General features: G+C 36.8%; 1 protein-coding gene across 1 annotated transcript in view; it reads left to right on the top strand.

Moving 5' to 3' along the window:
• Positions 1-26,562, top strand: part of LOC139726650 (uncharacterized) — a 53,604-nt gene that overhangs the window by 12,420 nt on the left and 14,622 nt on the right. Inside the window, exons 4-16 of the mRNA XM_071637639.1 lie at positions 3,754-3,807; positions 4,459-4,557; positions 5,062-5,106; positions 8,901-8,999; positions 10,159-10,212; positions 11,367-11,465; positions 13,054-13,152; positions 17,204-17,311; positions 20,814-20,864; positions 21,796-21,948; positions 22,612-22,665; positions 24,193-24,246; positions 24,762-24,905. Coding sequence (XP_071493740.1) covers positions 3,754-3,807; positions 4,459-4,557; positions 5,062-5,106; positions 8,901-8,999; positions 10,159-10,212; positions 11,367-11,465; positions 13,054-13,152; positions 17,204-17,311; positions 20,814-20,864; positions 21,796-21,948; positions 22,612-22,665; positions 24,193-24,246; positions 24,762-24,905 — 1,113 coding nt within the window. The remainder of the gene's footprint in view (positions 1-3,753; positions 3,808-4,458; positions 4,558-5,061; positions 5,107-8,900; positions 9,000-10,158; positions 10,213-11,366; positions 11,466-13,053; positions 13,153-17,203; positions 17,312-20,813; positions 20,865-21,795; positions 21,949-22,611; positions 22,666-24,192; positions 24,247-24,761; positions 24,906-26,562) is intronic.

The raw sequence follows: 26,562 nt of genomic DNA, 5'->3' as shown, positions 1-26,562 counted from the left end.
AACAAACGCAATTTGGTATAATCTGGTTTTCAGGCCCTTTGCCAACTGGATTCCATGGCGACGAAGTCGCCGTTCGGGCAAAGGCCTTTGCCGAAGGAGAAATCCTTTGCAGGACAAAACCACCTTAAACTATACTAGTTTTTGACATTGAGGGGGTTAATATCCTGAATAACGAAATAGTACGGGCAGAGGGTTTGGAAGCCAGACTAAAATTGGCCACACATTTGGCCCAGTTTGCGTTTACACTGAGAAAAGGCCGGGCTCGGCCACGGCCGAGCCGCGACCAAGACCACCTCCAGAGCATGGCCAGATGTGCAGCCAAATTTGGCCCCGCATTTGGCCTTTTGCGCGTTTACACTGAAATGAAGGTGGGCTTGGCCGCGGCCGAGCCTCGCACTTCAAACAGGGTCTAATATCTAAGAAAGTCTGTCATCATTTCAGAAGTCTGTCATGTCTTTTGGTCAACTTGCAGATATTAAGATACTATACTCGTTCTGTTTTCCAGTACAGTGGTCAATCAATTGCTTTGTGTGTGGGCTTTGTTGCTGGAGCACTTAAGAAGATTGAAATGATTTTATGTATAACAGCACATTGTCAGTCCACACTGACAGGAAGTGCAGAAGAGTACTGTGGACATGAAATGATTTTCAGAAAGTCATTCTCTCAATCAATTACATTGTATGCGTTCAGATAAAGTGTTGAACCATGCAATTTGATTTGTTTTGTCAAATTCTTCTTGAAGGCAAATCTAGTTCACTGATATTTTCAACTGCTTTTCCCATACCTCATGCTAACCAGTATATACTTCATTCATTCTTTCTTTCTTTTTTAAAGAAAAGCAAACATTGAGCATTTGATGCAAAAAGCAATGCACTTTAATGGAGAAGTTGGAAAAATGGGAAAGGAACATTCATATGAAGAACAAATCTAAATCCAACTCCTGTCAAGTTAAATTGTCTTTGTTCTCTCCATAGATATGTCCTTAGATATCATTGTAAATAGATAGTCAATAGACAGAAATACTCTTTGATATTGAACCTTTGAAAAGGGAAATCTTGGCTGAACACCTGCATGTTAGCTATGTCAGAAATACTAATTCTCAGACATTATAGTAACACAATTTACAATAATAAACCATTTCACCAGTGCAGATGTGTTTGTTTTCTTTGACATTTAACTCTTATTATCAAAGCATTAATTTCTGCTTAACCTGACATGAATATCTCACATTTAGAAATGATTTTGATGGCATTTAATAGACAACCAGAAAAATAAGATACATGCATGTGTTTAATTATCTTTATTTCATTTCTACTATCAGTATTAATACATTTATTATTTTCAAATTACAAGAGTAACTGACCAATTAACCCATTGAGGATGGGCTGATTTTGATACAACACGCATTTCCCATAGACCCTTGCCCGAGTATACTCAGGATTCGTCCTCAACAGGTTAAGAGTGACTTGACCACCAAACTGACCACCACATGCCATAGAAGACCTATGCAAATGACCTTGCTCAGAATTCTTCATGATGATATAGTATTAATTGCCATTATGCTAATGGCTAAACTGACTCTATAAGTATTTAGAGATACAACACCAGATTATAAAGAAAGTGAAAGTTTTAAGCTGTTATAACTGTATCAATTTTTTATTTAATCTCACAGAAAGATGTATGGATATACTTTGTGTACAATAATGAATATTGAATCAAGAAATTTGATGATATCATCAGTACGCGTACATTTGGTTTATTCATAAAGAGGTTTAACAATCTCAGGATGAGTTGTCTTATTTCTGAGAGGAAAATGTGATTTGTAATAAGATTTGATAAAAATGAAGACAGGACTTAATGGCTATTGGTTGGAGCTAAACTGGTTGTATAGGAAGGAAATGTATGACTTTATTTATTCAACTGTATAATTCGACTTCATAGGCCTATCTATGCTATTAAATTAGATTATGGAGAAAATGTTCAAACATTTATCATCATGACAGTTTGTGAATCCTGTGATAAGAGCATGCCTTGCATGAATCCTGTGATAAGATCATGCCTTGCACTACTTGTTTATTCTGCATGGTTTTGTCCTTTGATTTTAATAAATGTGATTATCATTTTGTTGTCTCAAGTCTTAATTTCAATATTAAGTAGTAATAGGGTCCTAATTATACTGCAACGTCTTGTATGTTTTTTTTTTTTCATATATATGCATTTTAATCATATGGAAATTTGAATGAGTGATATATGTGAAAAAAATATGCACTATAATTTAAAAACTTGTGAAGACTACTGCAGATTTACAGCATTTGGTGAAGCAGAAAATGGTTTTAAACATTCTAAAGTGAGTGTAACCAATGAAACTGTTGGATCTGTGAGATGGTAAAATCAATATCATGGATTTATCTATGTATCATTTGTTGTATCGTCTGCTTTCAGAAAACTAACACATGGTAGAATTGTGCTAAACTTGTATATTTGGTGTATTGTCAATGCATACATTGTAACAGCAGCACAACAAAACATAGATAAACAGATTGGAACCACAACATGTCCATATCATGTAACTTTCACCATCTTTTTGTAGGGCAGATTAATTCAGCTTTCTGCATTTAATAGCTGTTTACATTTCTTTGCTTGAATGTATTTGCAAGTAAAATAACAGCATTTCTTTCTTTTGATTTATCATTTTCAGACAAGGAAGGCCAGTTTTTAGGGGGCAATGGCACACCAAAAGCGTCAGTTTTAAGAGTCATGTCCATTAAACTTTCACTTTGCTTGCAGCCTAATGCAACAAAATCCTACTTTGCATTTGCTTACCTACTCTGCTCATTTCATATCTATGGAAGCCTTTAAGCCTATCTCTTACTTTGATTGTGGCCTATTTAACAATCATGATATGTCTTGTCTTTCACACTTTACACCAATTTTCATGTTTCATTTATTCATTTTCATTTTCAACAATACTGCTGTAAAGATACAAAACATATCCTGCCATAAAAAAACAGCTACTAACATTATGTCAAGATATAGGTTACATGATTGTTACCTGTTACCTGATTGAAGAATGCACTATGTGGTGTATAAGTTTTCAAAAGTCAGAAGAACTTCTATGGAAATGATTGCACTTTTCGTGCAGACAACATGTAATGATAGAGACATGAAAGAATCAGACTTCGGTTCTAAGGCTGCATTTATCTCACTGGAGAGAAAGAATCACGTTTCAAAATGTGTTTCACATGGCGTTTACAAGCATGGTTTGAAACATGATTCTCAGGATGCCGCATTTATCTAAACATCATATGATGATTCAAATGTTGTCACTGTGGAGCTTCTTTGCACCGTTGAACCTGTGAGGTAGAGGTCAACTGAGGTGCACACTTCTTCGTTACCAATGGCATGTACACTATACTGGAAGTTGACTTTGGCAGCTTGGAGGAACACGTTTCAAATGGCATTGCGTTTACTTACAGAAAGGCGATCGTGATCTCAATCGCATATTAAATCACCCTTTAAATGGCATTTCAAATCAGCATTTCTAAACGCATTTGAAAATGTGGTTGCATTTATCTTTTGCCCAAGAATGCCTCAAACGCATTTAGAATCGTGATTCTGCCTCAGAAAATGTTTAGATAAATGCACCCTAAAAGAATTGATTCAGTCCTTCAATACCCTTGAAGCAAGGCTATAGAGGTTCTTTCTTTATTCAGGGCACATTTATGGATGTCATCTATTTCAAAACACATTTAGGGTCCACCTGGAAAGCCTGGAGAAAAGGGGAATCTTGGGAAAGGAGGTTCAAATGTAAGTAATCCTAAATATACTATAAAGAGATTGTAAAGATAAGGGTACTTAGATAATATGACAGATCAATGACAGAAATTCACTTCAAAGAATATGTTTGTGACAGTGACTGTAATAAGACATCTTATCTATTGTTGCTGCGTCTAGCATAATAGTATTTATATAAGGAAAAAATAAGAGTGAGAGATACAGAAAGAGAGAGAGGGGAAACAGAGGTATATCAGTCAAGTCTGCATTTAATCAACTTTTGTATCATAACATACAAATATAAGAAAAAAATCAGAACAAATTTTAAAGAGGGAAAACTAATGAAACTGTTCTGCACCACATGTGATAAAGTCCCTCACTTCTCCACTTTTTTTTGGTCAAATATATTCTCCAACATTGATTCATTGCATACCAGCTAGAGTTCTGTTTATTTTTACTGATTGTCTTTCATACGTAACTGTCAGAGGACCAATTTGACTTTGATGCTGTTTGACTCCATGGTCCTGAAATTTTTAGATATTCTGTTTATTACCAACCAGGAATCTTCAATTTGTCTGGTTGGCAATGATTTCCATGATACCTTAATCCTGTTCGAGGATGATTATTTGAATTTGCGGCATTGTCTGTGATGATGTATTCATTACATTTTATGTGATACTGCAGGGATTTAATGGATGGAAAGGAATGCCAGGAGCGCCTGGCCCCCCTGGGTCACGAGGCTTTAAAGGGAGGGCTGGTCCCATTGGAGTTCAGGGACAACAGGTGCGGGACTCGTCACCTTTGTCAAGCTACATGAAGATTATAATTATGTTTTTGTTTCTTTCTGATGAAATGTCATAATTCGTATTTTATGCAGTGTTACAAATGTTTTGTTATTCTTTGGACATTGAGAAATATTGTATTGAAATAGAAATTTAAATATAAATCTCAGACATAAAATTGTCATGCCTGATAAGAACTACTGGTATGTTCTGACTTCATTACTTGATGATTTGATCACTAAGTTCTTCTGCTTGCAAACCATAGGCCTATATGCTGAATACCATATTGTGTCATTTAGATAAACTTCAGTACAAAAGATAGTAATATATGATAAAAATGACCCCCCAAAAAAATCTTTTCTCAAAATATTCATTGTGGAATTCCACAAATTTTCAGAAAATTTGAGCTAATTCATCCTTGTACGAAAATGATCCCTGAATGAGTGATCGTGGAAGACTTATTTATAACATATGCCATGTGACTCTTTTGCTTTGATTTATGCAGGGAATGCCAGGTGAACATGGAGACAATGGTGGTATGGGGCAACGGGTAAGCCCTCAGACTTAGTTAAGTTACTGGTAGAATGTGTGAGTGATTATTTGTTAACCCATTGAGGACGGACTGATTTTGCTTTAACACGTATTTCCCATAGACACCTGCCCGAGTATTCTTGGGACTCGTCTTCACCTGGTTGAGAGTGCATTTTATGTGACCTGAGATGCTGTTGTATTATTGATAATTTGAGTTAAGTCGAGTTTATTAACAACAAACATATTTTAGTCCAAGAGTATTAGTTTTAACGTGGACATTTTTGGTAACAAGCTGATTTTTTCAGGATAAGTCCAGAAAAATGTCTAGAATAACATACTAAAAGTCCTCATAAATCCTCTTTGAGCGTTTTCCGCAATCAAAGATGGCGTCCAAAATGGCCGCCATTTTCAGAAATTCTTATAACTTTTCAACCAGAGAACCCAAATACAAAATCTAAATGTCTAAATATATGTTTTGAAGCATAAAGAACTCACTAAGATACATATTAAGAGTTGTTGAAGCACACAAGTACCGTAATCCAAGATGGCGTCCAAAATGGCCGCCATTTCTTGATTTTTTTTTTCATAATTTTGCCAGTAGATTTCAACTGTACACACCTGGAATGTCGAAATGTACGTTTTGAGTCATAGGGAATCAAATATAACACTTATTCGGAGATTTTGAAACACAAATAAAGCACCCGAGCACTTTCAAAAATGGTGTCCAAAATGGCTGCCATTTCCTGTTTTTCTCATAACCCTGCAACTAAGTGACGGCGATATGCACTTAAATGTATAAATATATATTTTGAGACATAAGGAACCCAACGAAATACTTATTCAGAGATCATGAAGCACGTACATTGTAAGTACAAATAAAACCACGTGAGTTCTTCGCGAAAACCAAATGTTGCCCAAAATGGCCGCCGTTTGTTTATCAAAAGTTGCTGTTTTTAGCCTGTTTCAAGAGACAAAGAAATTCAACATAATGTTCGAGATTCAACAACTCAGAAGGTCCAGTGGAATCTTTCCCTTAAAATGTGCACAAAACGGGTATAGGTTGGGTTGGATGCATCCCCCCTCCCCAACCTATACCCGTTTTGCCCTAACTTTTCAACCGCTCACTTCCCCCAATATTAATTAAATACCTCTTTGATTAACAATTCCCAAATATTCCATCAAATGTATGTAAATGACATAATTATTTTCATTTCTATTCAAGTGTAAAAGCTCCCTCGTGTTGGTGGGGGATGGGGATATTGAGACTATTATTATCTCCTCTTTGAGGATGGACAATTTTCTCAATATAACACCAAGGGTGCATTAGGCCGTTTAATGACAATCATCGAAATGCAAAACTCCCTCCAGTGGAAAGTGATCCCCCCCCCCCATCCTCTACTAGCTCATTGCCTTGAATATACTAGTCTTTATTCTACTTACACTTTGTAATAGAAGCAAAAATCTAGTATTTCATCAACAGAGCGCACCATAAAACCCGTAACCTGAAAAAAAAATCTCCATTTTGTGGGAGGTGCATGACCTCATAAACCTCCCCCACATATTTCCATAAATATATATTTTCTATACTTAAAGGACAAAAACAAATCTCAGATATTTCACCAAAAGAGTGCGCTAAATCTCTAAATTTCAAATTGGAAAATCCCAAAATTTCCATCGTATGGGAAGGAGTATTCTCCTCTCACACTTCTTCCTCCCGGACGCTTTCCTGAATATATTTTTCCTAACGTTTTCAAATAGAAAACAAATATCGGATATTTCACCAAATGGGTGCAACAGCTCTGTGAATTTCAAGTCCGAAAATACGAAAATTTCCCTCATGTGGGAGCAGGCAACCCTATAACCGCGCGCACTTCCATGATTATATATCTTTTTGTTCCTTTTTTTGATGGAAACAAAAATCTAATATTTCACCAATAGGGTGCACCAGATGTCTGAATATCAGGTCTGAAAATGCAAAATCTCCCTCATGTTGGGGGGGGGGGGGTGGGGAGAGGGAGGGGATCCCCCTTCCACACCCTTCCATATATTACCCATTTCCCTCAGTGAATACTACTTTATATCCAATTTCCTACTCTTTGATGGAAATAATTCAATATCTTACCAAACGTTTGCACTATATGTTTCACTTTCGAGTAAAAAAAGAAAGAAAAAAGGTCCCTCGTGTGGTAGAGGAGTATCCCTCCTCCATGTGCCAATAACTATGAGTGCCATATTCTCTGATTTCTATTCATTATATAATTTTACCTAATCTACACGAAATGAATAAGATAATTTAGACACTATTATGTTTAGGTAAGCAATATACTGCACCAAAGAAATTCACTGTCGTGTGATGAATTACACATTATTTTGTCGCACATGTAGACACTAATTTATTATTAGTGTCTACCTTTATGTAGCACAGATATCAAAAAGAATTGTTTTTACTTCTCTAAGAATTGTTTTTACTGGAACTCACCTCATGGTAGACATCAAATGCGTTGGTAATAAAAAGGGGCTAGCACTAAATGTTCATCTCATGTGCTTAAATAGACCATGTGGTAAAAAGATATTGCCTTCTAGTATATAGGCTCTCTGTTTAGCAACAAATCTGTTGGTGAAATATTTCTCTCGTAACAAGGACACACTCCTTGAGTTTAACATGCAAATGCTTTTATTTGTATACTTTACACATACTATATTTTAAATAAAAAGTTTCTTATAAACTATACTGACATTTATTTACATAATTGTGAGATAAAATTGTGAGTGCCGGCCATTTTGCACCCAATTTTCCATGTTGGGAAGAGCTCAAGCGGTTAAATCAGTACATGCGAGCGTCAAAATCTCTTAATATGTGTTTTATTCAGTCCTTCACGTTTCGAAACTTGTAAAGAAGCTTAAATTGTGTATTGGGTTCCCTAGTTGAAAGGTTATAAAAATTTCAGGAAATGGCGGCCATTTTGGATGCCATATTGGATTACGGTACTTGTGTGCGTCAGCATCTCTTAATATGTATTTTATTGAGTTCTTCATCCTTCAAAACATATATCTAGACACTTAAATTTTGTATTTGGGTTACCTGGCTGAAAAGCTATTCAGAAAATGGCGGCCATTTTGGACGCCATCTTGGATTTCGGTACTTGTGTGCATCAACATCTCCGGATATGTGTTTTATTGAGTTCTTCATGCTTCAAAACATATATTTAGACATTTAGATTTTGTATTTGGGTTCTCTGGTTGAAAAGTTATAAGAATTTCTGAAAATGGCGGCCATTTTGGACGCCATCTTTGATTGCGGAAAACGCTCAAAGAGGATTTATGAGGACTTTTAGTATGTTATTCTAGACATTTTTCTGGACTTATCCTGAAAAAATCAGCTTGTTACCAAAAATGTCCAGGTTTAGGCTTTTTTTGACCTAATGCTCTTGGACTATTACATGAATACATGAATGCACAATGTACATAATTTGCATGAGCATGCAAGTATGACAATCTGAATACAATTAACACACAGGATATGTCCGATGTGATTTTTTTCCCCGTTGTGAAGTTTTAGTAATTGCTATGATGAGCATATGGCCATTTTATTGAAAGACAGGAACATTGCTCATGAGGAATGAATTGCGCATTATTAAGTTATGCTTCTCTTTGTAGATTTTTTAGAGAAAGGTACCATATGGCAGTAATTTAAATGTATATAAGTCTCTATTTACGTTTTAAGAGGAAGGAGAGGTTTGATGAGAGAAATTCCTATCATTATCTTGTCATATCTCAATTTATTTCAAGTTTGAATCATTTAACTTTATTTAGGGACCACCTGGAGAAAATGGGATACCTGGTATCCCTGGTCCACCAGGAGAGAAGGGGGATCCTGGGATGCCTGGTCAACAAGGCTATGTTGGTCTCATGGTAAGTTCTTGTTACTTCCCAGTCTTCCTCTTCTCTTTTCTTCTTGGTTATGATATTAGATCTACATCTGAGAGCTCTTTTATGTCCACAGATGAACAAGTGAAAGAAAGCAGTTTCTTCAAGACACTCATTTTTACAAGGTGGTGCCATCATGGAAGCACTGTATCTCGTCTGGAATAAAGTGTCATAAAACGAGCTACAATTGATATTCCAATAAACAATCTTCCACATGGAGTAAAATAACATGCAAATTTTGATTTGTGAACAACAACAAAACTGTGAAAGAGCCATTATGCAAAATCCCACTTACCATCACATGAGTTGCAGAAATTGCAGTGTACAAAGTGTCAAGAAATTCCAGGTTAATTAATCCAGCAAAGCAGGTGTAGTGAAGTGTCCTCTCCAAAATAGTGTAAACTGTGAGGTGATGATTAGGGCACAAGAAAACACCTCTTTGCTGTGTGAAAGGAGACAAACTTGACTCTGATTGGCTGAGACCAGGTGAAACACCTGTGTTGTCATAACAACAGAAAGAAAAGCATTAGGGTGACAGGTGCAGAGAAATATTTCACACCTGCAGAAATTTACAAAGTTATGTGGCACAGGCATGTCTGCCATTTCTGAGATTAGGCAGGTGTGTGTACAGAACTGCAATAACATTAAACTAAGTTGTAGAGAGCTTACTTGGATGATAGATTTAAGTTTTGTTGTTCTTTAGATGTGAGAAAAAAAAATAGATTGACAACTCTGGATGATTAGTGGTGCAATGGCGATCAAAAGAGTTTAGTGACACAAAGTGTGTATGTCTCAACTTCTGTCCAGCATATTGTGCACTTCCCCTGTAATGTCATGTGTACAGGTGTGGTGTGTTGTTTTATGTTCTATGTACCAAAATACTTTAAAATGACAGTCTTTAATGGTTTAATCTCTTCACAAAAATCAATTCATCTGTCTGCTTTAGTCCCTTATTTCTTCAACAGGCAGTGATTTTTCATTGAATGTCATAATGATAAAAAGGTATCATCCTGGTATATGTTGTGCACTAGCTGTCATCATTATCAGGAAATGGCTTGTTGATGAGCTTGCTGCTGGAGTTTTATGTCATCTTGATGAACATCTTTTTCATTTAATGCTTTGTCATTATTCCTGCTGGTGACAGGGCTTTCTAGGGGAGCCAGGTCTACAAGGGCCAAATGGAACCACTGGCAGGCCGGTAAGTGTGATTGCATGTTCATATATGTTTAAAGGGACCGTACACAGTGCTGGTTGAGGTGAGGATTCAGCTTGTAACATTTTGCGAAATATGTAGAAAGCACCCTATGAAATGTTAAAGAGCATCTAATTCTAAGGGGAATCAAAAGTTTATTTGATGAAAATCGGTTTTGAAATGACTGAGATATCTAAAAACAAGGAAAAACAAAGAGATCCAAATAAAAGTTGTGGCCTGTCAATTTTATTAGTATCGCTTTTTAGGACATCTCAGCCATGTCAAGGCCAATTTTCATTAAATAAACATTGAATCCTTCTTGAAATCACATGCTCTTTCATATTTCATAAGAGGTTTTTCATTATCTCACCAAAAAATGTTATAAACCTGAATCCTCACCTCATAACCAGAACTGTATAGTCCCTTTAACCTTTCAGCTGCTACCTTTCAGCTGCTGGAACAGTGCAGGTCTTGTTCAAAGAGCCTCTGATGAAAATTTTCAAAACTGTCGGGAGGGAGTACAACTCCTCACTGAGTTGTCGTCTTCCCCCTTTGCCCCGTATTTCTGATGGCAGTGTAATTTTTACATTGTCATTTATGGAAACTTTTTCATATTCCTTCACTTCTTTGAGCCAACAAAAGTCTGGAGTATGCTTATATCAAAGGAATGAAAAATCTGTACAGAAACATCATACCCACGAGACTGAAAGAGATAATGTGTACATGCCAATTGCAATATTTGTACCTGTTTATCAAGGTGAAAGTCGGCTATCATCTAAAAAATGAAACAGAGTGCAAAATTTTATACTCTCTCTCTAAAAAAAAGTTCAGTCCCGAAGGAGTGACATTCAGAAAAGAGTGAATTTAGAATGAAATCGTTGCGAATTTAGAGTGAAAATATGTTTTTCACTTATTTTGGAGTGATCCCTCAGGTCACTCCAAAATTAATGAAAATAAACATTTTTACTCAAAATTCACTCCAATTTCACTCGTAACTCATTCTTTTCTGCTATTCACTCCTTCAAGAGTGAAACTCTTCACTTTTTTTTTCTAAGAGAGAGAGAGTATAAGGCATTAATTGTAATCTATTTAGGTAATTGAATTAAACATCATCTCAAAGGGTCGGGAAACATTTTTTTTTTTTTTTGCCATTTCCTTAGGGTATGAATGGCACCGATGGATCACCAGGAGAAATGGGTCCTGACGGGCCTGAAGGGGAGCAAGGCCTACCTGGCAGTCCTGGGGATCCTGGATTACCGGTCAGTCACCTTGTCCGTTGTGGACAGTGTGTGTCTGTTGCCAATTAAAAAAAGCAGAAGAGTGTTAGTTCTATCTATACTCTTCACGATAAAATCAACACCCTTATAGTTGATTTATAAAATTATCAAGTTTTAATAGATGAATCAAGCATCTCAGTGTATAAATATTCCCTATGCATCCTCCTCTCTTCCAACTTCCCTTTTTCCCCAACATTTTGTGTTCATCTTTTTGTACCTGTTCTTCAGCATCCTGTACTATGTATTCTCATTCTGTGCAGCTGCCTTCCCAATTAGATGTATTATGTTTTCAAATTTTATTTCTTTCTGTTTACAGTGCATTGTTTTGTCAGTTTAAAAAAAAGCAATTACATCTGTGTGAATACATGACAAGGAGAAATATCTTACTGTATTTCAGAGTACCAGCAATTTTGTAGTTTATACAAAATTTAAGTTTCATTGAAATGATAATTGAAGTTCATCATAATGAAATCAAAATTGAAATAGGATGGTTGAAATTATGTGGTTCGAAATATTGTGCAGTTCTAAATTACATTATCTCTATGAGGTGAAATGTGAGTATCAACAGGCATATAAAGTGCACACAGTGTATGAACTTGCCCTACTTTGGAAAATAATGTCCTCACAGTTTATTTGGATGTCACAGAATAAGCACTGAAGAGAAGGGCATTTCAATGTTAGAACTGTAGTAGAGAAATGCATAAGTTAAGGAACTCTTGGCACATTAACAATTTCCTCATGAGATAGTGTTGTAGAAACTCTCTGTTCATGATTATAGTGTCTTCATTGTGCGTTCAAAAAAAAAAGGTGATTTGACTATGAAACTAGTAAAGTGGGTAGAAGAGTTTTTCAATGATGTGAAGAAAATAGATTGGCTGACACAAAGTGTCCACACCTACAGCACCCAAAAAGCATTGAAAGTGTCAGTATTATCCGAATTGTCGTAAGAGTTCAACTAGTCACACTTACAGGAAGGAGGAACATACTGACTATTTGAGGGGTCTGAATCTTCCAAACCTGTGTAATAAAATCAAGAGACCCCTCCCCTGAAAAATTCCCAAAATATCCAGACAGTTCCCAAATTAATCTCTAAGTATGTGTGAATAAAGACTATCTAAACCATTTATTGCCTCCAAATTGTCAACATTTATTTGAATCAATTCAAGATTGCCCAAACTATTCAAAGTCAATGAAACCATCCTTCTGTATGTGAATGACTGTTAGACCTTCCAAACTTTCCAAAGTATCCAAACTACCCAAACTATTTGAAGTTAGTGAAACCACCTATCTGTGTAAGGTATGAATGACTGCTAGACCTCCTGAACTGTTCAAAGTATCCGAACGTATGTATACTCAAACTATTCTAAGTTAATGAAATTATCCGTCTGTATGTGAATGACTGTTAGACCGTGATTCCAAACTATCCAAAGTATCCAAACTACCCAAACTATTCCAAGTTAACGAAACCACCCATCTGTATGTGAATGACTGTAATTAGACCTCGATCCCAAACTATCCAAAGTATCCAAACTACCCAAACTTGTGTGAATGAGGGCTGTCTACTCCTCAGGGTAGGACCGGCTGGCCAGGAGAGGTGGGCGCCAAAGGCATGAAAGGTGAGGAGGGTCCACGTGGTTTCAAAGGAATGCCAGGAAGGCCTGGTATCAGGGTATGTTTCAACCTCTTGCTCAAAGTTGCCCTCAAATATACTACCCTACAGCTACGACGTACATTGCAATTATATTTATCCCTGCTTTGATAACCCATACAGCTTTCATTTCTCCCTTAAATGAAGGTGATCGTGAAACTAACATTTACTGGATCAGGATGTTGTAATCTTGTTCACCTATTTTGCATCATGTGATGTTCATGTTGGACTCATACAGGTGAAAATGCCTGTGAAACTTGGCAGCCAAGTTTTTGCCATTCAATGCAATCTTCGTATCACAGCTATGTATAAGCCATCACAGGAAATTAAGCACCCTATATCTCTTGTGGTCATTCCACCCATGATATATGTTTTGTTACTGTTTTCCTTTGTTTGCTGTACAGTCTGTGTTCAGTCATGTAATTGCTTCACCTCCCCGATATGATTTTAATTACTTTGCCATGCTTGTCTGCCCACAACATGCCCCTGTCTTGTCTTCAACCTATTCCTCAACTACCCATATCTTCATAGAATGTCAAGAAATGTTCCAAATCATTTGTTATTTATGCCAATGTGATGGACATTAATGTTAGGTTGCTGTGAATCTTCAAATCATAACTCTTTTCCTGCATGCTGGTAGAAAAATGCTGTATTATATAATGCTAATAATATATTGATGTGTCCACACTCTCCAGCATGCTATGTAAACTTAGAGGGGGGAATAGCCTGAATTTCAGGCACCTCCATGTCCTTGCCTGAAATATCTTGTTGTGAAGCACAGTGAAAATAACAGAGTCAACATGTGAAGTTGGTACCCAAAATTTGATATCATTCCGCTGATTGTAGACAAGTCTATATAATTTTCAAGCAGAACAATAGATGATACAAAACTAAAACATGATATGGTCTGCACAGTAAAAAAGCAAATATGAATCAAGATTCAAACTGTTTTCCTTTCTATGAAAGTACTTGAGGAAAAGCATGTATAAGCCAGTAGTTAACTCCACTGAAAAATTTGTTAAATAGACAAACAATTAAAATTGTGATGCTGGGCAATTTTTTGTTCTATGGGATCAGGTATGCATACAATGTAAGCCACCAAGGTTTAGGTATTGACAATAACTGTTTGCTGATTGCAGGAAAACACCCAGGTGACACCCTTTCATGTACATTTAGTCTATGTTGCTATCCAACAGAGATGAATTATTGATAATAAGTTATTTATTGAATATTGAATGTTGGGAAGTTATTGATTAGATATTGATCGTGGCCCATTCTCAGTAAAAGCGTTCAAATACGGAATTTTGGTGTCGCCGACATTCCATGACAGTTTGCGGTTCCCTGAAACCTATTAGATACTATTTAAATGTTTATAATATATCACGAGGACTTTATTTGTTAAAAATAAACACGATCAAATGCAGTTGTCTGCCTTTTTGTATAAAATTTTGCTGTTAAACTTCGTTAAGACCCCCAAAACGCAGTGTCGCCGGCTATTTCAGAATTATGTTTTATTGCTCCTCTCCGTCCACAAACATACTTTCTAAATATCATTTTCATGGACGATGAGCATATCATATGTGCTAATCACAATACTCAAAAAGTTCCACAATTTTTATTGAGTTCTTTTTTTATAGCCTTTTGAAACCTGCCGCCAAATTCACCGCCAGATACGTTACCAGTTTCTTTAGTGTTACAGCATTGCGAAAATAACAAGACTATGCAATGACCCTGTGTATATGAAACCCTGAGGATATACTTCATACACTGCAAGTACTTAGATTTTTTGTGCAACAGCTCTTTATTGAGAATACGGTACAATGTTTGAAATATCGGTTTTCTACACTTTTATTTGGACAGATACGTTACATACTTTTCACGCCACCCACTGCGACAGATATTGCAATGTCAGACAAATTGTATATTATACATTACTCCTCGGAATGACGCATCGATTCAACATTAAAGTTTAGTACAAGTGAGGAATATTTGGTAGATATCGCTCTCATAATAATATGATCGACCATATACGTTACCACAGATACGTTACCCCAGATACGTGACCGAATTTTGCTCATTGGTCTTGTGCTTTCTGGGGATCAAATCTCGTCAAAATTCATCCCTATACATTACATGCTTCGTTTTGTTGGACCTCAGGATTATATTCTTACACCAAAAGGACAGAGAGGTGAAAAAGAGCAACACTTCCACATGATTTTTCTTTGTGCGTCAGTGTCTCACAACTTAATGGCAAGTTTTCCGACAGATACGTTACCACATAATCAAAATGCTGAAAAGAAATTGTAAATGTTTTTACAAACAAATCATTGTGTGCTCATAAACTCCAAAGTTCTATTCTATAAAACCCAGCCACTTTCATATTCTATGCAACAACTTTGAACATTTATTTTACAAGACGAAGCTAAGATTCAGCATATCAGTTTTTTGCTTTTCAGATTTAGCAGATACGTTACGTATAATTCAGGGCACCCACGGTGACAAATAATGTTATGTAAAACAAAGTGTTCATAAAACAATTCTGCATAGAATGACGCTTCCATAAAAAATTAAAGTTATGTTCAAATGAAGAATATTGAGTAGAAATTGCTCTGTAACTTCACCGACTGATTCATTTACGGTACGCCAGATACGTTACCAAACTTTGAAAGAGTAAAAAGTAGTCTATGAAACGCTTCCAAGAAAAGTTTTAGTGTTCTGTTGCATATTTATTCTAGTGTTTTTCAACATATGAAGAACTACTCAAGATTCATTGATAAGTTGAACAATTATTTATTCATTTTCATTAAAAGGGATGAGCCAAATACGTTACCATAGGTCAAACAACTGTTTAGCATATCGAGTTCATAGAGACTGTACCTACTTCCTTCTAAGTGCCTGCAAAAATATATTTTTTAAACCTTGTTTGCATCATCCATCAAAACTTAATGAATATTTATAGTCAGATGGATAAATACATTCAGACGTAAGATGAGAATATTCTGTGAATGAAGAACTCAGCTTTCACATTTAGGGCTCTTTTCCACTACATTTCATTGTTTAAATATTACGTACAATGTTTAAAATTGTTAATTTGGGCTTACATCATTCATTTTTACATCAATTCATAAGGTAAATAATTAAACAGGTGATATTTATTAATTCATACACAACTAAAATTATTACTTATATTTTACCAGATATGTTACCAAAGGTGATTCGATGTTTTTCAATAGTTACTTCCCCAGGAAAGCAATTAATATTTGTTTCCTGTGGAAATTCCAGATCGGATCGTTCCCTTTGCATGATTTGTGGGATTCGAAACTTTATTTGTAAGCGAAATTTGCTAAAAATACAAAGTGAATCTTAAGATTATATTTCATTTCAGCAAAAAGCATATTTCAACCTACCACACAGAAATAATTTCTACCAATTAGCAAGGGATGACAACATCTTTACCTCTTGAAAAACCCCAATATCTTTAGGGGGGACAGATGTCTTTTCCTGAACAGAAATTGGATCAAAACAATAAATTTAATTCAGAGTTAGGGGTCCATTACAACATGTAAATTTGCGGTAACGTATCTGATTGGTGATCAAAAATCATATATGATGCTCTATTTCACTTCATTTTTACTCAATGAATGGCCATCATTTAGAATTTTCCACTTTTTGTTTCGTATTTGAGCGGTTTTGAAGTTTCCGAAAACACATCTTTGAATGTATTACTTTGTGGTTGATTTTTCGGTTTTACTCACATGGAATTGAACACTTAATCTGAGAATGGCCCTCATATTGACAGCGGGATCTTGTGAAGTACCAACTTTATGCAGTAAGATCCTAATGGTGCAGAAACTTTGGTCATATCAATAATTTGTATCTGCATCCTCCTCTGTTATTGTGTACATTTGAAACATTTTGAAGTGTGACTGTAGATAGATAATGATACTTGTGATGTAGATGCCCTTCCCGCCAGAGTATTGTTAACTCACAGAGAATGGCTGTAGAGCAATAAAACGTTTGATGTATTGCTCACTCTCTCACGAGAGCTCACTGGGTTTGCATGGATTCACAGGGTGAGATTGGACTCTCTGGATCTGGTGGTAGCAGAGGGACGCAGGGAGACCTAGGCTACAGGGGGTTCCCGGGCCTGCAGGGACCAGCGGGGCCCAAGGGGTACCCGGTATGTATCATGCATATAGCACATGCTTTGATAGGAGGACTCTTTTCCAGTAGGGGTCCGTGTGTCGATTTGTCAAGATGGCAATGGTATACTCTTTCTATTGAACATGTTTAGGAAATGATGGTGCAGGAATAAACATTAGTTGTGAAAAGTTCATGAATTTGAAGGTTATTTTTTTTTTACTTTCTATGCTGCCTTATCCATTTGTCACCTTTTCCTCACGTGAGACATAAGAAGGGATTGTTCTATGTCAGAGTGATTCCACAGGTCTCTGGAATGTGGTTTTATCCTGATTGCTCATTGTTCTGAATGTCATGGTCCTGTTTGAAATACATGTATTGCAGGCTTAAAGTACAGGTAGCAGCTTGAAATAAATTTGATCATTGTCATTACTAGGAGAACTTGCTTTGATACGTGATTTGTGATCTAGGGTGCAACATGGAAACAATGAACAGTCATTTTGTGAACGTAAATTCACTTTAATGCAGCCAAGGCTTGCTTCTATCACCATTCTCATTTCTATTTCAGGGATTTCCTGGAAGAGAAGGCGAACGAGGCAATCTTGGTTATGTCGGACTAAAGGTGACACCATTATGGTTTTTCATTTGAGTGAGGAGACAGTGATATGTGTGTATTGTAGAGGAGTTGACAAGTGCAGTGTAATTCAGTTAGTGTCATTTGTTTACTGCAAAGGGTTGATTTGAACTTCAGTTATAGAATAATCATAAAATGGGTTCTGATTTCATTTAAGATCATTACTAATGTGAACACCACAGTGATTGAACCAAGAAGACAAAAGCAAGAAAAAGAAAATTATGAATTGAGCAAAAGGAGAAAGTACGTACATTGAGAAATAGATGAAGGACAAAGAAATGAAGAGACAAAGGAAAGAGGAAAAGAAGAAGGGAGATAGATAATGAGAGGAAGAAGAAGAAGCTGCAAGAAAAGATAGAGGAGAGGAGGAAAAAGGGAAAGAGATGTTGATGATAGACTAGTTAAGGAAGGTGAAGGTGAAATGATGTTGGATAAGAATGAGGAAGGGAAAAGAAGAAAATAAAGTAAGTGAGAGAGATGAATAGAAAAATGGACATTGGAAAAGTTATATTTGAGGAAATGACATGAGATTTTAAAGAAAAGTAAGAGCAGAAGAAAAGAAAATAATGATAGGGAAGGAGATGGCAAAGAGAGGTGAGAAAAGTTATATACTCTGAGAAATTGAAAAGAGTGTTTGATGAAGAGTATAATATATTGGAAGGAGGGAGAAAGGGGAAAGAGGAGAAGCGAAAGAAGGAAGATCTGTTGTATAGAAGAGTGAGAAGAGCACGAGGAAGGCCAGGTGTTGTAAGAAGACCAGGGGGAGGGGCATTTCATGAAGCATTTTGTCCGAGAAAGTTGTCAGACAAATTTGCTCTCAGCCAATCAGATGCAAGGATTTCAGTAGCTTGTAACAGTTTGTCAGAAAACTATCTGACCAAACTGCTTCAATCATGAAATGTCCCCCTGGATGACACAGAAAGAAAGGGAGTGGCATCAACTACATGCAACATGGTGAATAAATAAAGATGGATATGGATAAAAAGTTTGTGAACATACAGTCAACCTTGCGTAAGTCGACTTTGCATAAGTGACCTCACATAATCAAATAATTGCTTCTGTCAAAGGTCTTTCCAAGTCCTCTTCACTTTATATTCTGTTGATTTTAATCCCTCATAAGTTGAATTTTCTGTAAGTCGAAGCTCTTTCTTCAGTCCAAATAGACCGACTTAGGCAAGGTTGGCTGTATATATCCATGTTTTTTTGGTTTTTTACCTCAGTTTAGAGTATATCATATACTTCTTGTCATTATCTTTTTTTCTTCACATATTTTTATGCACCTGTGCCGCAATACTCATTATATAGTTACATAATTTTTGTTGGAACTATACTGCATGTATGCAGGTAGGTTGAATGTAGGTTGAAGCTGAGATTACTGTACCAGTTTCGACCATATGGTTTACAGGTCAAAAGTGAGTGAGCTGCGAAACTTGATTTAATAATTCTTGTTTGTTTTTTATATGTATATGTTCCTTTTTTTTCTTTCCAATCCAGGGAGAGAGGGGAGATGTTGGGAAGACAGGCACTCCTGGACTGGATGGGGATTTAGGCTTTCCAGGGCTGACTGGGATGAGGGGTCCACCAGGATTACCTGTGAGTTGGCTAGGAATGACTGGAGAGTGTCTTTGTTGCTCAAGTAAACTCTCTGCTCTAATAAAGTTACACACCTATTTAAGGAATGTCTTGCTGGTTTTTGTTTCTGGGTTTTCCTTGCATTACATATGAAATATTTTGCCTTCATTTCTAGAAAGAGAGAGATAAGTGAAAGGGTGAATGGGATGGAACCATTTCTGTTGAATACAATTGCCATAACGTATGCAAACACACATATTAATAAAAATAGATAGATAGATAGATAGATAGATAGATAGATAGATAGATAGATAGATAGATAGATAGATAGATAGACAGACAGACAGATAGATAGATAGATAGATAGACAGATAGATAAATTGATAGATTGATACAAATGACTGTTTAGACAGAGAGATGGATACACCAAGCTTACTGACTGGATAGCTACACAATGAGACAGGGTGATACGTAATGAATGGTCATCATATGCATCACAATCATTCCTCTTCATTGTGGAAGTTGTAGTATGATACAGATTACGGTAATGGTTATGTATTCATCAAGTCTCATTTTTCATGTGTGTTAGTTCTAGAGCTCTGGAGTCAGAGAGCATGGCATCGCTATGGCGACAATACCTTGTATCTAAAAAAAATGTCAAATGTTCAGGAGAGCAAAACAAAAACAAAAACATGGCAGCCAAAGCACTATTTTATGAAATGGGATTGCCTTTCTTTTGACATGGCTTGGTGGCTCCACTTTTAGGGTAAGACAGCTATAGAATTTGGACAGGACATTACTTAACTGATTATCTGACCAGTAATCTGAAAAGGTCATTTTCACCAAAATTTGAGATACAAGGTCTGGTTGCCCCAGCGACGATAGTCATAATGGATGTAATAATATTTGCATGCACACATGACTTCTAGTATAACAAAGACCTGGGACCAGCAGTTTCCCTTCATTTCTTTTTTCACCTTTTTTTTCCACTTCATGATATTGAAATTTTGTTATAACTGAAGGGAAAGCTGCACCATAGACGTTTCTAATCGTAATTTTGGGGCCTTAATTTTTACTTCATTGTAACGAAGTTTCCATAAACTTTTCATTTGTTGTAACAGGAGTGCCCTTTATAATTGTTTTTTTTTTTATTGTAACTTTGAATATAATTGTGTTATTGATGGTCTCTCTCTCTTTCTCTGTCTCTCATTTCTGTCTGCTATATATCTACAATCCATTCATGTCTCCTTAAATCTCTGTCTGTCTGTCTGTCTGTCTGTCTGTATGTCTGTCTGTCTGTCTGTCTGTCTGTGTCCTTCTCTGTCTCTGAATTCAGGGTTTTCCTGGACCAGATGGTGTGCCTGGAAATGATGGTATAGGCTGGAAGGTAGGAGGCCATGTTTTTCCTTCCAGCTCTAACGTGTTATAGTATTCAAACTACACCACCACTCGTTCTGCCACAAACAACACAAGGCTTCATGTGCACTAAAAGATGCAGTCATATATCACACATGACTTTTCAACATGCTATGTTTCACTAACATGATGCTAATTGTGATTTTTTTTTTTCATTTCTTTTTGGGATTGGGGTAGTGAATGCTTTCAGCTAGGAACACCATAACTCTTGAGAAATTGACTGTGCTACATGTCTGCTGAATCACAGGTTTTCTCTTTCCGTAGTGCTTTTCTGTCATAAAATATTTACGAAAGGGTAAATGAGAGTACACAATTCGGTATATCTGAAGTAATCACATCACAACATTCCACATTATCATGGTCAGCTTAGAAGATTTCCTGTAATGGCAATGAGACCATAAGCATTTTTCTTTAAAAACAAAAATGGAGAGAATTTGAAAGGAACAACATTTTCTATATATTTGACATCTGCACTTCTGATTTTTTTTTTTTTGCGTCACAATATGACACCAAAAGTTCTGATATGAAATGCCTCCAGTACCAAGAGTAGCAGTCAGGGGCGGATCCAGGAATTCTGGAAAGGGAGGGGGGCGGCAAAAATATTTCTGCTGCCACTTCCAGGTTTCATCGGCTGATAAGCAAAAAAAAAAAAAATGCTTCAGTGCAATTTTCTGCTGCCACTACAATTGGCTGACAAAGATAGTTTCTTCAGAAATTAAAGGGGGGCGCACACACCCCCTTTCATTTTTTTTCTTTTTATTTCTTATGTTTAAAAAAAAAAGATAGGGGGCGCGTGCCAGGGCACCCCCCCCCCCCCCTCCCCGGATCTGCTTATGGCAGTGTTTGTGTAGGCATTTCTCTACACACCAATCAACATGCCTTCAAATGTATCATGTCTACAGGGAGCCAAGGGGTTAATGGGTCTCATGGGGGAACCAGGTGTGAGGGGTCCTGCTGGGGAGCAAGGAGACGCTGGACCGGCAGGGGACAGGGGATCTCCCGGTCTACCCGGTCTACCTGGGTTACCTGGTAGAAATGGATCTATCGGCACACCGGTGAGTCCGTGAAGTTATGACTTTCCTCAAGTTCATCATGCTGCCTTTGTCGTATTAATTGGTTTCTGTGTTATTAGCAGAAGTTGCAATTTGCCTTTTGAAATGTTGTGTCTCGCTGAGAAATTATCCATTTCTTTCTTGTTTTGAAAGATGTTTTGTGGTTGGAGTATGTGCAGTGTCCATATCAATACATCAAAAGCATTGATTATGTACGGCATTGGCACATTTCATTTTTTGTAATTTATGTCAGACCTGTCTGTTATTTCAGTCATTGATAAGGAGTTCAAAAAGAAAAGGGAAAGTAAAGAAGAGAAATAGATGATACTCTAGATGACATAAAAACAACTGTAGTGAGATTGTATCAATTGGGGTTTCTTTTTGGAGCTACTGAACAAGCATTTTTAGGCTTGTCATGATCGAGTGACTTAAAAAAAAAATAGCAAGCCAAATTGTCTGGTACGGTACCCTCCTGTTAGAACATACAGTGGTTTTTGCGTGAAAAGCTTTTGCTTCTTATGCTAGATGCTTAATGAACAGTTATTCAATCTAAGGTCTTAAATACTGACATGATAGATCTATAACACATGCACAATATCAGTGTGTGTTCTGTATTCTTTGCATATGTCTTAAAACTAGACCCCATTTGTTTCCTCTGTTTTGAAGGGTGTTAATGGTGCGAATGCAGAGAGAGGCCCACCAGGACCCCCTGGTCCACAGGTAGGTTTCTAGGTCAGGTGCAGCTCTTTGTCTTTATCCTGCATTGGTAGGAGAGGGAGAATATATAATGACACAAAATGAGACAGGGTGTGATACTAAGGATGTTGAGAAGAAGCAGGACTAAACAAAGATGAGACGGGTTTGGTGATGGTGAAACTATCAGGAACAGGGGAAGAGACAACATCAAGTAGATCGTGCCAGAACAATAATTGACTCTTTATGTGCCACGTTCGCACATCCGACTTAGTCGACGGCGTGCCAACTTCGCATATTCTGCTCAAACCCACAAACCCGCCCAAACCCATCGATAAATCCCCAAGTGCCGCAGTACAATGAAAGCTTTTCTTGCGCTTACGTTCATCTCACATATAGTTTGCATTTTATGTGGTAATTGACTATCAAGCGGTGTTCCCTAACAGATTTGCGTGTAAATCATGAGTTTCTGTCACTGTTCTGTGCGAAAAGTCATGCTTTTACATTAATGTACGTACTAGTCATTTCAAAGAAAAACAGTCATTGATTTGTCGTGTTATTGTCATGAAAGCATAGCTTGGCATCTTCTCTAAAACTTTGCTCACTACATGTCCAGCTTAACAGAAATCTGAAGAAGTTACATAGATTGGAAAAAAACAGAATATTTTCTTAAAGCATGACTACATTGGTGTCTCAGAATAATGTGGCAAACAGGGGGTTTCCACCACGGCACATAAAGAGTTAACCCGTTGTGTGCGGCAACATGGTGGGCCCTGTAATAATTCAGTGGGAATTACAAAATCTCAGAGGCAACGGGATAATTTGTCAAGATGGGGAAGGGCGAAGTAGTTCATGACAGAAGAGGTTTGGACAGGACAAGCAGGAACAGAACTAGATTCCCCGAAGTATGCAAATTTGATTGCAAAGGTACTTCGAATTTAAAGGGAGTAGAGTCAAATGTGGAGCACAACTGTCTTCTTTCATTCCTCCCTTTAACCCATTGAGGATGGGCTGAGTTTACTGCGACACGCATTACCCATAGACACTTGCCCGAGTATACTCGGGACTCGTCCTCAACGGGTTAATATGCAGTAATGCATGATAACATGTTGATATGCACAAACAAATGCTGAATACATCTTAAAGCTTTATCTGTTTCATTGTTGTGCAGGTTGACTTCTCTTTGCCAATGTATCAATGTGAGTGTGATTGTTTTTTGCTGTCAGATTTCTTTTTATGCATTCATGACGTTTTTATAAAATATAGAATATGCAAACCCCTAAAAGAGAACACACCAAGAAATAAAAAAAGATTTTTGCAAAATGATTTGTCAGAGCTTCTACACTAATCTGTGTCCACTAATAGTTTATGTATGTAGCCACTGGCATGTTTAATAACCAGGTCTTTATTCCGATGTCCCCCCCCCCTCCTTAAAAAAATCAAAGAAGAAAAGCACTTTCAGCACTTTATCTTTGGGCACCAATTTCTGGATATGTATCGTAAAATATGCATGATTTGTTGATTGTCTCTGTTCTTTCAATCTCTTCTTTTTAGGGAAGAAAAGGTGACCCAGGGCCAATTGGAGAGAGGGGAGAACCAGGCGAGCCAGTGAGTCGTCAGGATAAATCACTCGGGCATTTTATTCTTTGATCAGAGTTTGCTTGTGTATTTGCTTGGAAGTATTTTCGTTCTTTTACATCTATAGACATTAAGTATAGTAAGTAACAAGATCTTAGTATTTCAGAAGAGCTGCTAAATATTTCATCATTACATTATGATATGTTCGTGATTATTGAGTGTGGGAAAAAATGAAAAAAACAAACAAACAAATGTACCCAAACTTGCCAGAAACTGCAGATGGCAAGAGTATCAATGAGGAAAGTGTGTTTAGATTTTGTAATTTTTATGCCAAACATTCATCAATTGTTCATATCTGAGGGGTTTTGGTAGACTGTGTAGACTTTGTCTAATGTAGGGCCTTATCAATTTTGTACTGACTCTTATTTATTCTTTAAGAGTGATGCTTTACATTTCATATCATTTGTGTATTACTGTAAGATTTCAAGAAAGCTGTAGGCTTGTGGTGTCAAATTTGTCAAATCCTGTTCTTTGCTCGCCGCTAGGGTCCACCAGGGGAAGATGGCGATCCAGGAGATCCTGGACTTCCTGGGCCCCAGGGGCCAGAGGGGCTCATGGGTCCAATTGGCTTTCCAGGACCGCGGGGCGAAATGGGTGAAAAGGGCGAGAGGGGTCCCAATGGAGTGAAGGTTAGGTTAAGACTTGTTCGTCATACTTGAAGGAATTTACCATCATATGAGTTATGTGTTGACTTTCTAAGATTAACACAGTGAGCATGTATTCTGCTACTGTGTTAGTGATGATGTCAGCACCCCTAAAGTTTTCCACTGTCCAGCACTGAAATCTTTACTATCTTTCCTTCTTTCAACATGTAATCATGCAGAAAGACTTGTGTGGCCTATGCTTTACATGAAAAGATTGTTGTGTTGTAATTACATAAACTTAATGACGTAAAAGGGCAGAATTTGTAGTTGCTACATTATCAACCAAGATATGGTTTCAGTGATGTGATCTTTTACAAACATATTGAGATGGTGTCGTCATCACGTTATCCAGTTACTTGTTCTCAGCCGTCATCACTGATTTTATCAAAACATGACATCTAATAACTTCCTTTTTTATGTCTCATTTTGTGGAAACTCTACTATATTACTTTGTATTGCTGATTCTACACCATTCTCTGAAGTTAATTTTAGCATGGAGTGGCAGGACAAGTTTTGTTCTCTCTACAGTGTGGAATTGGTATGAATGCGAAGTGTTGCCATGCCTGGCAGTAAATTACTGTATACGCCATATATTTAGCAAGTCTAAATTTTCGCGAAACAGAACTTCCCAATGATTTTGTGAGTCGTTAAATTCGCAGTCGTGGAGTACTGTACTGAACGGAGAAATGTATACATGTGCATCACATTCATGTCGGGATCAGAGTCATTGTTTTCGCATGTCTTTAATTTCGCGAATATCACTTGACTTGAAAAACTCGCAAAAATAAAAGCCTCACGAAATATTTAAGTAAACAGTAAGTGGTTGTAATTTTGGGGTCCTATAGGCTGACATTGTACCCTGCAATTGGGTTCAGAGGATAAAGTGCTGCACACTGACAGCTAAAATGTTTATCACTGAACTTATCATTAATTCATCATGAAACAAATCATTAAAGGGATGGTACAGTATTGGTGGAGATGAGAATTGGACTTTTAACTTTTTGCGAGATACCAAGAAAACACTAATGATATAGCACAAGAGCATACCATTTTAAGAGGAATTCAAAGTTTATTTGATGAAAATCGGGTATGGAATAACTGAAACATCCAAAAACAAAGTAAAACAAAGCAATCGTAATAAAGTGTGGGTCCCACACTTTATTAGAATTGCTCTTTTTTGGATATCTCAGCCATTTCAAAACCAGTTTTCATCAAATAAACGTTGAATTCCTCATAGAATTACTTGCTCTTTCATATTTCATAAGAGGTTTCTCATTATCTCACCTAAAAATGTTAGAAACCCCAAATTAGGTCTCAACTAAAACTGTACGTTCCCTTTAAATTGTCTGCCTTGATGCCGCTGAACTTATGGCTAAAGGAAATAAATTCTTTAATCACTGAAGAAGCAGACGCTGTGCTGTGTAAATGGGTTTATTGCAATAATTATGTTTCATATTGAGAAATGTAACTTAAAGCATTAAAAAGCACAATGCACAACCTTTTTTGTAGATTAAAATGTCTTTGGTTGTGCCTGTGTTAAGTGAATAGCCGTTCACTGGTTCATTAAAGGTAGTCTTTTTCACCAGTCTTAATGCTGTTATTTCAGTTGTAGAGCTGTTGAATTTGCATGTGGTATTCTACA

The sequence above is a fragment of the Diadema antillarum genome, unplaced genomic scaffold (assembly GCF_040938485.1).
Source record: "Diadema antillarum isolate AM-2024a unplaced genomic scaffold, OU_Dant_1.0 seq00000094_RagTag, whole genome shotgun sequence".
Lineage (NCBI taxonomy): Eukaryota > Metazoa > Echinodermata > Echinoidea > Diadematoida > Diadematidae > Diadema > Diadema antillarum.
Note: the sequence above shows the minus strand (reverse complement) of the source record. Positions and strands in the feature narration are given on the sequence as shown.